This window comes from Antedon mediterranea, chromosome 11 (assembly GCF_964355755.1).
Source record: "Antedon mediterranea chromosome 11, ecAntMedi1.1, whole genome shotgun sequence".
Classification (NCBI taxonomy): Eukaryota; Metazoa; Echinodermata; class Crinoidea; order Comatulida; family Antedonidae; genus Antedon; species Antedon mediterranea.
In genome coordinates this window covers 19,469,191-19,481,870 of record NC_092680.1, presented here as the reverse complement: position 1 = coordinate 19,481,870, position 12,680 = coordinate 19,469,191, and the positions used below count along the sequence as shown (strand labels likewise).

Here is a 12,680-nt window from a genome sequence, read left to right as displayed (position 1 = left end):
ACATGCAAGTATCTACTGTAGCTCAGTATGCTAGTACTAATGAATGTTTATGAGTGCAATGGTACAAATAATTTCAAGAGGTGAAAGATGAAAGGTTATATTTTCACAAGTGGACAGCTGAGTGAAGATATGATACTACACAGTAACTCCTTACTACACAGTAAACTATCTTGGGCTAGTGCACTGCATAGTAGTTCAGTGGGCTAGTCACAAGAACAAGATAAACCGAGTCTGTTATTATACATTTACTGTAATTTTATTTTCCCATACAAGATACTGTATGTTCAAATGTGTATAGTTTGTCTACCCTGCATGGCTCATTGAACCGATCAACCGGCAGGGTCATAAGTTCAACATCTGTATGATAAAGAACATTTAGTGTATAGTATTTACTTTATCAGCTGTAAATAATATAAAACATTATTCAAATAATGATTTATGAGTTTAAACAACAAACTAAAATAAAAAGAATAAAAAGAAACAAATCACACTTACATGTGGAGCACAACAGAGGGCTTGCTATTTATTATTAGGCCCATATCGAAAGATTTTATGACAAACAAATATATAGATTTTTCTGAAAAATATAAACTATTAGTATATATAAAAGACAAAATTTACATTTGCAGTTGATTTTAGCCCAGGTTGAATCTAAAAATGTTCATTATCCTTTTTTTATGGAATTAGACTATGGAAGATATTTATATTTTATTTAGTTTTTTAAACTAGGATAAAAAAATGTATTTACACAAAAATGATACCATAATGTGTTTGGTGCTCCAGTATTATCTCTTGGTCCATGGTAGCCCAGCGAGTTAGCGAAAATCATGACCAGCACACAGCCGAGGTAAAGTACCCAATTACGCAAGCAAGATGTGTTGTTAACCCTGATGTTAGTTGTTACTCCATCATACTTTTGATTTACCACTGAGAAAGTGAGTTGACGAGTGGCTAAAACAGTGGAACCGTAAGGGTATTGCTAAGGGTTTGAGGCTCACTCACTCCATGGTTCTGGTGGTAGAACGAGTCTTCTCGGATAAGGACTATAAACCGTAGGTCCAGTGTACTGTACACATCTGGCTCATGTGCACTTTAAAGAACCTAGTAGTACATAGTTTGAGACGAGTAGGGGGTTACCCCGGTTTACTAGTTACACACACAGCCACTGTCACAAACTCATCATAGTTCTATACACAGGGGGCTCTGGGAGAACAGCCTTTGACTGAAGAGGCTACCCAGTATAAAAAATAAATAACAAATTATATAGTTTAGGTTTCTGAGGTACTGTACTGTACAGTACAGTTCCATTAAGTTTCAGAATGTTACATTAACAATAACATTGCATCAGAGGTAAATTGGATGTTACTGTACCCTTTAATTTGCTGCATTTTACAGCAATAATAAAGAAAAAAACAGCACTATTTATAATTTTACTTTGGTTTTTAATTATCTCAAAATGTAATAGATACAGTCTATATTTAATAAGGAGAATTTAACTATATTCAATTAAAATGTTAGTACCGTAGCTAATGGTTTACTAGGCTATAATGCATTATTACTGTACCTTAGGTTATAAACACAATTTATACCTTATCGATTTTCTTTCATGAATTTTATCCCTTCTATACTTGTATTTATGAGACAAAATACAGTAGCATGTTACCAGAAACAAAATATGTGTACTTTTGTTTGTTAAAAAAGTAAAGATTGATATTAATATTGCTAAACCCCTGCAAACCTCCATAAAACATAGCAAACCCAACTGAACCAATCTTTTTTGACCAAAAAATGATGTTTTACCACAAAAATAAGTAGTTAACAGTAGAAATTTAATATTTTTTTTACATGGATATACCCAGTGGGTACTACATGAGTCAATCACTTTTATGTTGGTTCGGTGGTGTTTGCTTTTTTTAGGTTTGCGGTGTTTGCAGGGTTTAGCACAAAAATAAGTAGTTAACAGTAGAAATTTAATATTTGGTAAAAAAAGATTGGTTTGGTTGGGTTTGCTATGTTTTATGGAGGTTTGCAGGGGTTTAGCAATATTAATATCAATCTTTACTTTTTTAACAAACAAATGTGACTTTTTTTACTTTTAGATTTTATATATTTTATAATATAAAATATATGACAAATGGTAGCTATATTTTTGTTCAGGTACTTTATAGATTTAATAAAAATATATATTACTTTATAATACCATTAATTAACAAAATGCAAAAGAACATTAAATTGATTGTACTGAATATTTCGAATTAAATGTTGTTATGATAGCCTCATGTTTAACATATTACCATACCAGTATGTTAATATAAGAGTATTTGTTATGATGAAGATGACAAGAGGCCAAATGTTAAGCCTCATTTGTTACATGCTTACAGTAATTTGTCAGACACTCTCATACCAAATTTACTTTTGCAAACAAATTATTTGACAAAATAATCAATGTTAGCTTAAAGTAATTTTTCAAATCCGAATTTTAACAAATCGCAAAATCATCAACCTTTTTGTTTAATAAAGTAAATTTTATTTATTTATTCAAGATCCAACAGTGTAAAACACCAAAACAGGATCGCCATAAAATATACATAAAATATATATTTGTAATATGTTTATATTATTCAAATAAATAAAAACATATTATTTTAATAGAAATTTACCGTTCCTTACGAAAATAAATATGATGATAAATAAAGAATTTAACTGTAGCCATGTTTTCTTGTAAATGGATACATTATTTTCCCAAATGCACACGCAGGGTTATTAAATGCGTGAATATTGCACACATACATATTTATGTGCAAACAGCTGACAAAAACTAAGCTATCTGAGTGATTGATGTTTACAGATTAAAGATATATTATTGATGTATATATAGTGTAACAAATAATGGTGATTATACCTTCGTCCTTCTCGTAAACGTATGGCCACGAGGAGGCCTTTAACGGATCGTTTCGCTTGTCTTGTTTCAACATTGTGTTATTTGATAGTGCGTGTTGCCGTGGTAATCATTTATTCATATTCTTATTGTAGTTTTTTTTGCATCATTAAGTATTAGGTGCTATGTTTATGATAGCGATACCGGGGTGAAATGTCAATAAACGTTCAAAGGGTAAACATTTTTCATAATTGATTACACTATAAACAATATTTTGATAATCTTGACATTTGTAGAGCTCTGTATAAAAAAAATAAATCAAAATTTAAATAAAAACAAAGAATATATATCACAAGAATGAGTATTCCGCGATTTTTGCATGAGAAATTTGTAACACAGAGCTCCAGAGAGTGATGCCCGCCCTCATAAGGGCGGATGTATACATACTAAATAAGACTTGATTTAATAGATATTATACATGTCACATTACCGTAAATAGAATTATGAGAATATATTTTGCATTTGCAAACCATTTTATAATACATATTTATTAACAAACTAGTGTACATTCACTTTTACAGACAATTATTTACTAACATGCTAAATTAGTTCACAAAAAAGGCCTAACGCAGCAATACCAAAAATCAACGAATCGTTACTCAGCACGGCATATTCTTTACCATTACCGCGTACTACTCTACGCCCGGTAAATTAAGTATTGTTTTTATGATATAAATTAGTATAAAATACATGTTATTAATAGGATACAATGTTAAATTTCATTAACATTTATTTGTTTTACCAGAAACAAGTTAAATATAGGAATATTATTAAACTATCCTCCGTGAAAACGCGTAAACACCAACACGCCCGGTCACGCTATCGTAGCGCCCGGTTGATGAAGCTAACTGTTTATACGGCAGTTTTTACTAAATAAATTGCATGAAACGAACAATTAAATATCCAAACAGCATTTAACATGATGTTGGCATGTAGTTGATAACATTTTTTATCATGAAAATACTACCGGTGGTCCAGCCTTTGATTAGTGTAACCGTCACAATAAGTTGTATACATCCCAGATACATCCTCACTTATGGCGGCGCCCACCACATGGACAATATTACTGTTGCAGGGAAAATCGCGGATTACTCATTCTTTGATAAAAAAACAATTTTCTTGAAAAAGAAATGGTCAATTGGAAGTCCATTGACTGGAAGTCTCTGGTTTTTGGTTAACTGTTTATTTCGTCTTAGTTTTTGCAAAAGTGAGTAACTTCATCCAAGTTATAAAAAGGCCTATTCAAAGTTGAATTTTATACATTTGTATTTTTTTCATTTTGGAGACCATATTTATTTATTGAATATGGTATAAAAAAGCACAAAACAATAGTACACAGCAAAAAAATTGGTATCACTGCAGGGAATAATTTCGCCAGTGTAGCATAGCAAAAAGCTATACAAAACAACCTTATTGCTACACATTTCTATAATTGTGTAGCAAAAAAAGTCAATACAAAACTATGTTTCTCGACTAAAAAATCAGTTTGATTAGCAATAATTGCTAAACAAAATTTTCACAATAAAGAAATTCAAACATGTATAAAAACTACAATTATATTACAAACCAATGTTCTTCTTAACTTATGATGCATGTCCTAATGGAGTGCTATGCTAATCTGATACCTGGTATCAACTACTGGCTAATGGAGAAAGGTTTATCATTTCTGTAAGCTAAGTCAAGAGTCCAAGTTTCTTCAATTTGATTAATGATACGTTTCAGAATCCTTTCAATATTTGATATAATTTTTCCTTTTAGATGTAAAGCCTAAAGTCCGCGATCTAAATGTAAGACGAATTAGTGATGGCCGCCGTGAAAGAGACAGTTCGTCGATCAGTCCACGAGCTTTACACGACGTACATCCAGAACATCGATCAAGATCATCCGAACCACATACTCCCGCATCCACCTCGCCAAGACATTCACACCAGGCACAGATACGGCATCCGGTTCCATCAAAAGTACATGCACCCGTTGTCATCCCATCCCACCGCATTCCTCCACACCCGTCCATTACCCATCAACCTCTTCCACCAGCTCCACTTGTCGTTAGCCGGACAGCTCCTCCACAGATCATTCCAAGGCACAATCCACCTGATCATATACCATCATCGATGACTGGTATGATGCCCAAACAATTGTCCCCCAGGCCCCCAGCAGATGAGCTGGTTCAGTATAGAAGGGAATATATGGATGGATCGGGTATGCTTTACAATAGTCTTACAGTGCAAGGTTGTCAAGAAGTAGGTGAGTACTGGGCTTAGAATTTATGCAAGAAAAAAAGATAATTTGATGTGACACACTAAGCTATTTAAAACATGCATTCAAATAAACTGATTTGTCAAAACAGCCAGTCTTTAAGCAAAAGCAGACTAGGGGAAGTAAATTGTGAAGAAAACAAATTATTCAGTGTACTGTATTACATACCAAACTATACCAAAACTTCCTGTGAAATATATATTATATGACATGATATTGTAGATCCCTTTGGTCAATGATACAACTGGAGACTTTTCTCTATTTATTATAATATAAAACTAATTTCTCCAAATGTCATAGTTCAACCTTTCGATCTTCATTTGTATTTTAAGTAGCATTTTATTACAATATTTATTTTTCCCCCACTTCACTAAAAGCACATTGAGACAACATTGTTTGTGGAATGCGCTCTATACAACAAATATATTAGCATTAACACATTACATGCCAGGTTTTATCATTATGAATTTAAATATTCTATTTGTTTCAATGATAACAACCATTAAATTGTATTACATAAGTTTAGCTTGCACATAATGGCATTCGCTACCTTGTATGTCAACAGCTACCCACAGGGCTTTATACATAAAAAAGTGTACATATAAAAGAAAGTTATAGATTTTTATGAAGTAAAGTAGGCCATTTTGATTGACTTTTCTCTACCTTTGCCCTACTGGTGAACCTCCTCTTCCTTATTTTATCTATTAATTTATTAATATCATTACTTTTTATCGAAAAAAAGCTGGCTTTAAATGCCAACTACTAAAGTCTAGTTGATTTTTATTTACTGTCATGTCCCAGTGATGAACCTGCCCTATATTTAAAAAAATATATATTTTTATATTGTATATTTTATGGTTAAAAATCTAGGGTTTTATCCTGAAAAAAAAAGTACCATCAAATTTTGTAAAAAAAAAACAGCAGTTGACATCTTGAATATTTTATTCAATTCAACATTTCAATATAAACAAATAATAATTTTTAAGTGCTTTCTGCTATACTTAATGCCAGTGTTGTCATATGCACAGAATGTTCGCTACACAGTAGAATTCCTCCATTGCAGGTGTGACACCCCCCCCCCCCTCCCCCTTCGACAGTTAAACAAAATGATTTACTGCTTTTTATTAATGTTATGTTTGCTCTCTGCCGATGAAAATCCCGAATCTTCCCCTGCTTTGAGATACTTCTATTAAAAATGATTAATACTTTCACATGCCATAAACGATGGAAAATAAATGTTTTAACACTTACAGTCAACCCCAAATCAGGTGAAGATATTTGGTTGGGTCCCACCTGGTGTATTTATCTGTCTAATTGGACAAATATATATTTATAAATTATTTAACATTTTTTTTAAATCACTGTTTCAGGTTTCTGTCAAGCTGGTGCCGATATTCGACTAACAGAACTTACAGAAAAGACTATCGACCTTCCAAAAGGCTTCATTCTTGTCGGGACTAAGTCACCATACTTGCCCGAGAATATCGTGGTAGCAGCGGTTGACGCAAGGTTCTTACCGGATCCTAACACAAATCTTGCCTTGCTTGGTAGGTATCATGTTTTAGGTGAACTTAAGAAGCAGATGCTTGAAGCCAAAGGTTAAAGGTTATTTTCCATTCCTAACATTTCCCTGAACCCATCACAAATCTAACGAAACGAAACAAACCTTTTCAGCTACCAAACATTGTAACTCAATCCCACACCAACCTAGCGTGCCTATCAGGACTCGGTCAACTATCACTATTCCTCAAACAAGTCTCGTCAATGTTTCATTTTTTGGGCTATATACCTAAAGTTCTCTCTACACTATCAAACTTTATGTGACAAACAAATGTGCTGTGCCCATATATGGACATGATGATGTCATATCACTACCATAGTTTGATAGTGTAGACAGAGCTTTAAATTGCTTTACTATACAACTTTTTTTTGTAATCATAAGTCATAAATATTCCAACTGAATTGATAAAGATTTGCAATTAAATTTCCTTTCTTCCTACAGATTTAATCGTATATATTATTTTTAATGAGTGTTACATCATATTTAATGAGTTTTTTCCATATTATCAAGGTTGCTTAATAGCTGGTGATAGCATACTGCCAATTATAATAAGATAATTAACTTAAAAAGACAAATAAATATTATTATTTGTTATAACATTTAAGTAAGGATTGTTTATAAACAATTTATTAGAAATAACATGCAGTTTATTATACCTGTTTAAGAGTTTATAGTCGGTTTGTTACAAAGTTTATAACTCTTAATTATGAAAATTCAACCCATTTTTCTGACCTAAAGTTTTGTATGAGGAGGGTATGTAGTGGCACCCATATGGCCATGGGAACTTCTTCTTCTTCTTTCTACACTATCAAACTTAAATGGACATGATGTCATATCATTACCATTTTTGGGCATATCACTACCATATTTGGGCACATAACCCTTTTTTTGTCAAATAGTTTGATAGTGTAGACAGAGCTTTATACTGCGCGACTCAAAAGAGTAGTTATTGAAATGGAACAAAGGGTGTGTTGAATAGCTAGTTGTTTTAATGAAAGAAAATTATTATCTACTTTACCCTAAGATGATTAGAAGAAAACAAACAAATTTACCTAGTAAATTGTATTTTTAAAGTAAAAACAAATAAGTCATTGAAACAATTTAATGCAGAAAGAAAATCATTGTGATATAAATACCAATCTGTAAAGTGTGCGTAAAAGTATCTAAATTGTATCAAATAAATTAGAACAAAACATTTAAGACTAAAAAGAGTCCAAAAACCTTTTATTTATTATTAAAGACCCCTTCCCTGCAATTTTGGACGTTTTTTGGAAAATAATACATATATATCACTTTAAAAACATTAAACCATGTCATTCCTTGTCTTAAATGTACGTTTTATGGTAAATTATGATAAAAAGTGAGAAACAATGCACTACCTAAGTAGCTCGCGGCGATCGACCTCTCATGGACGGTCTTAGGCCTAGCCTAGCTAGGCTTAGTTTTGTAGGCCTAGCTGGTAAACATCGATAACGTACGAACATCGTACGCTAGCTATATACCTAGCCTGACGTTGTATAGTTGCTGCATTAATTGTCTTTCTATTTTTGCCAGACTCCGTTGATACAAATTGGGGAAAACCCGGTATTTTCGCTGAAAAGTTAGGAGTCTTCCATTTGTTTTGGCTTCACGATCGATCGAAAAGTGGGCGAATTACAGGTGAAAAACAAAAATATCAATCCGCGCGCAATGCATTTTGGGATTTATAGCGGGCCTCTATAATTATTAGAATCGATTTATTTTTCACATTTTTAACCGTTTAAAGACGAAAAAAGTTATCGCAATAGGACCATATAGTATTATTTTTACATTAAATATAGTTTGTGATCTTAAAATAGATCTAAAAAACGTAGGGAATGGGGCTTTAAGTATTTAAGTAAATTTCACAATACTTCCCTAACTATTAAAACTCATGCCTTACTTAATGTATTTATTTTGCATGATAGGGTTCAGTGGTAACTGTGTTGGCTGTGGTGAGAAGGGATTTCGTTATTTCACAGAGTTTTCACATCACATTAACCTCAAGTTAACGACACAGGCTAAGAAACAAAAACACCTGAAGTATTACATTGTGAGGAACAAACAGGGTCAATTGGTACGAGGCCCAAATATCCCATGGAAAGGTTAGTTAAATGCAATATCTTTTGTTTAAATAAAATCATAATAGAAAAGCCATATTTTGTTCTTTATTTGTTAATTCTTGGAATAACAATATGAAATATGACTTCCAATAAATAATTTTTTTAATGCTTTATTAATTAAGCCATATAAAAAAATCTTAAGTCAAGACTTTACAACTATGTAGGATTGGATATGTGACACTAGCCTGAACATATTCCATCAAACATTTAAGTGAATGTGTAGATAAGGCTAAACATGTTTTCTATATCAGCTTTTTAGTTGTTTTTAAAATCAATATGGAAAACGTATTCAACTGTTAATGATTAATTAGTATGTACTAACTGATGTATGTACAATACTATTGTGTCACTGTCAGCAAACTTGTGGAATATTTATGAATTTCCAGTAAATTATTTCTGACTGTCCTACATTGAACATAAACAAGGTTACATCCCACTTGTAATTATTGGTCAAAGCTTGTCATGTGATATTTCCAGTTCTTCATGGGAAAAAATCTTTCTGCTTAAACATGCATGCAAGGTAATTTCCAGTCCATTTCCTAAGTACTACCTCATAACGTAAAAGTCACTATTGATAATACTTAGAATTTTGATTTACTTAATCTTGAGCCTGGAGAATCAGAATGCAAGTTATTGAAATCTGTCAGTTAATGTGTTGTAGAATCAGTTTTTACTGGGTGTCCTAGCTACAAACCTGTTACAAATACTGTATCAGTTAATCTTTGGTGAAATGTTATTTGACTGGGTGTTACCCACCTTTAACCTGTTAAAGATATCAGTTTATTGTGTGGTGAAATTAAGTTTGACTGGGTTTTATCCACCTTTAACCTATTAAAACTATCAGTTAATGTGTGGTAAAATCTGTTTTTACTGGGTTTTAACTACATACAGGTTAAAACTATCAGTTAATCTATGGTAGAATCGGTTTTGACTTGGTTTTATCCACCTTTAACCTGTTAAGCTATCAGTTAATGTGTGGTGAAATCTGTTTTGACTGAGTTTTATCCACCTACACTATCAGTTAATGTGTGGTGAAATCTGTTTTGACCGAGTTTTATCCACCTACACTATCAGTTAATGTGTGGTGAAATCTGTTTTGACCGAGTTTTATCCACCTACACTATCAGTTAATGTGTGGTGAAATCTGTTTTGACCGAGTTTTATCCACCTACACTATCAGTTAATGTGTGGTGAAATCTGTTTTGACCGAGTTTTATCCACCTACACTATCAGTTAATGTGTGGTGAAATCTGTTTTGACTGAGTTTTATCCACCTACACTATCAGTTAATGTGTGGTGAAATCTGTTTTGACCGAGTTTTATCCACCTACACTATCAGTTAATGTGTGGTGAAATCTGTTTTGACTGAGTTTTATCCACCTACACTATCAGTTAATGTGTGGTGAAATCTGTTTTAGCTTGGTTTTACCTATAAACCTGTTAGTTAATCAACATGATGGTAGAATCTGTTTTGTCATGATTTTAGCTACCTACAACCTATTAAAATTATCATGTTAATAAATGTGGTGATATTTCTATTTATAGTCATGATTTTTCCACAGGTAATTTCTGCAAGGGTCACAAGATGCCGGCTTTGTGGCATGTCGCGACTCTCAATAACCATAGATATAATATTTGTATCCTGTAAAACGTGTGATCAACACTATACAATATGAACATAGACGTGACAATTCTGTATCTGCTAGGCCTTTAGTTATATATCCAATTATGGTATGGCAAGGTATTGACGATAACATTGCTTATCTTATAGAATGTCGCAAACGTAGTTATTCATCATCAGGCATGGGATATATCAGCAGCTCTCCTAACATTACCATTGGTAACCAGGCGTCAGGTGAGTTTTGATAACACAGCTCTGTTGAATTCACAGAATATCTGATGTGAATATTATAGAGACATTCAAAATGGCTAGAACAATATTTTGTCTGTAACAACACTGAGTATAGTCACTGTAACAGACTTACAATCGGGGAATTTTGACCCCGTTTTGGCTGGTAAAATAGATGGCGGATATTGTTGAAAATTCATATAACAATAACATTCCAAGTAAAATTGTGGTCAGTTTGGTACACAATTTGTATAGATGGTAGGAGCAATTTTGTACGAAAATTCTCTCCTATATTGATATTGCACATACTAATAACCCTTTTTATGATGTATGGTCTGTTTCTATGGACACGCAATATAACAAACTATTCTGAAGTATGTAGTACTGTCTGTGTTGCTACTAACAACAATTAAACATAATCGGTTGTGTCTGTTTTGACTGTACATCACAACACTGAATACAATAATCTAGCAAATGTGTGCAGGAAAAAATATTTAATCAGTTGTATGTTTTTAAAGCTAAATAATATAATTACAAAACTGTTGATTATGGTGTTGTTTTGAAAGTTTCTATCATAAACATTGTAAAGCTCTGTCTACACTATCAAACTAATTTGACAAAAAAAGTGTGATGTGACCAAATATGGTAGTGTGGTATGCCTAAATATGGTACTGATATGACAACATCATGTCGTTTTTTTTGTCACAAAAAGTTTGATAGTGTAGACAGAGCTTTAGACATTTCAATACAATACAATACAATATTGGAAGAAAATTTATTCCATAATATATTTTGAAGGAGCTTGTGTACCAAGTAATAAATTGGAAAGCTATTCACATTTTAGTTACACAGTTCAAAGTTGTTTATTGAAATTCTTTTTGTTATTACTGTGAATCAAGATGTATTAAACTAGGTCATTGTCATTTGAAAAACAAAGCTATTATCAATAATTAATCATACTTTTGAAAATCCACGTAACAATTCAATCTGATCAGCAGAAAGATCAGATACATTATGCAACACAACAATAGAAATTTATATCTTATTTCATAGACTGTACACTGCATTAGTATTGATGGTGTATTCTGTAGATAATTCTGTTAAATTGTACATGATTTATCCTAGACGTCATGCAACATTAGTTTTCAACATTAATGGTAGGAGAATCTTTCAAACACAATGCATACTCGTTTACTAATTTGCATAAATCTACATTTTTATCTAGTAATAGTTTCTAGATCGTTAGCTAGTCAATCAACGGCCATAAATTACCGTAGTAGTCACTACCACAGATCATCCCCTTCGGCAACGATTAACCATTATGCGGTAGGACTGAAACGAGAGAGTAACTCCCCAATGGGCCAAGCGTGTCAGGATAAACGAGGCGCATCACCAAGTGACGGAAGTGCGGCGCAGCCGCCTTTGAAAAAAAGACATCGATATAGTATGGATGGAGAGCGTCCTCATGTTATTCGTCCAGGTGATCATTTGAATTTTTAAATCGTAAATTACTAACATCTTTTTGCATCTATTTTAGTAACTCCTTTGAATGATATAGAGCTTTCAGTTATATTTATTTTTAAAAATAAAAAAAAAAATTTCCCCCATAAAATGGTGGATCAATGGTTGATTGATCAACTATTGATCTATCTTGCCAACCATTTAATAAAATTGATACATTTTTCTTTGTCTGATTTTTATTTAAGTTAATACTTTTTGTCATCTACAATTACAATACGATTCATTTTTAATTTCATTGCATCAATTGGACAAGATAAACAACGCATCTCCTAAAATGTTTAATATGCAAAGAAACATGTTTGAAATATTAATTATTTCACACTGCTGCTTAGCCTATTTATGATCAATAAACTTATATGAGTTGCGCAAAACTGTTTCTATTTTATATTAGAAATTTAATTTTTTTTACAA

At 32.3% G+C, this 12,680-nt stretch overlaps 1 protein-coding gene across 2 annotated transcripts in view; it reads left to right on the top strand.

Moving 5' to 3' along the window:
- LOC140062408 (GREB1-like protein) overlaps positions 1–12,680 on the top strand; it is a 64,263-nt gene that overhangs the window by 30,226 nt on the left and 21,357 nt on the right. For both annotated transcript variants that reach the window (XM_072108616.1, XM_072108617.1), the window contains exons 4-8: positions 4,697–5,185; positions 6,568–6,744; positions 8,705–8,881; positions 10,671–10,754; positions 11,974–12,228. In XM_072108616.1, the coding sequence (XP_071964717.1) occupies positions 4,697–5,185; positions 6,568–6,744; positions 8,705–8,881; positions 10,671–10,754; positions 11,974–12,228 (1,182 nt within the window). The remainder of the gene's footprint in view (positions 1–4,696; positions 5,186–6,567; positions 6,745–8,704; positions 8,882–10,670; positions 10,755–11,973; positions 12,229–12,680) is intronic.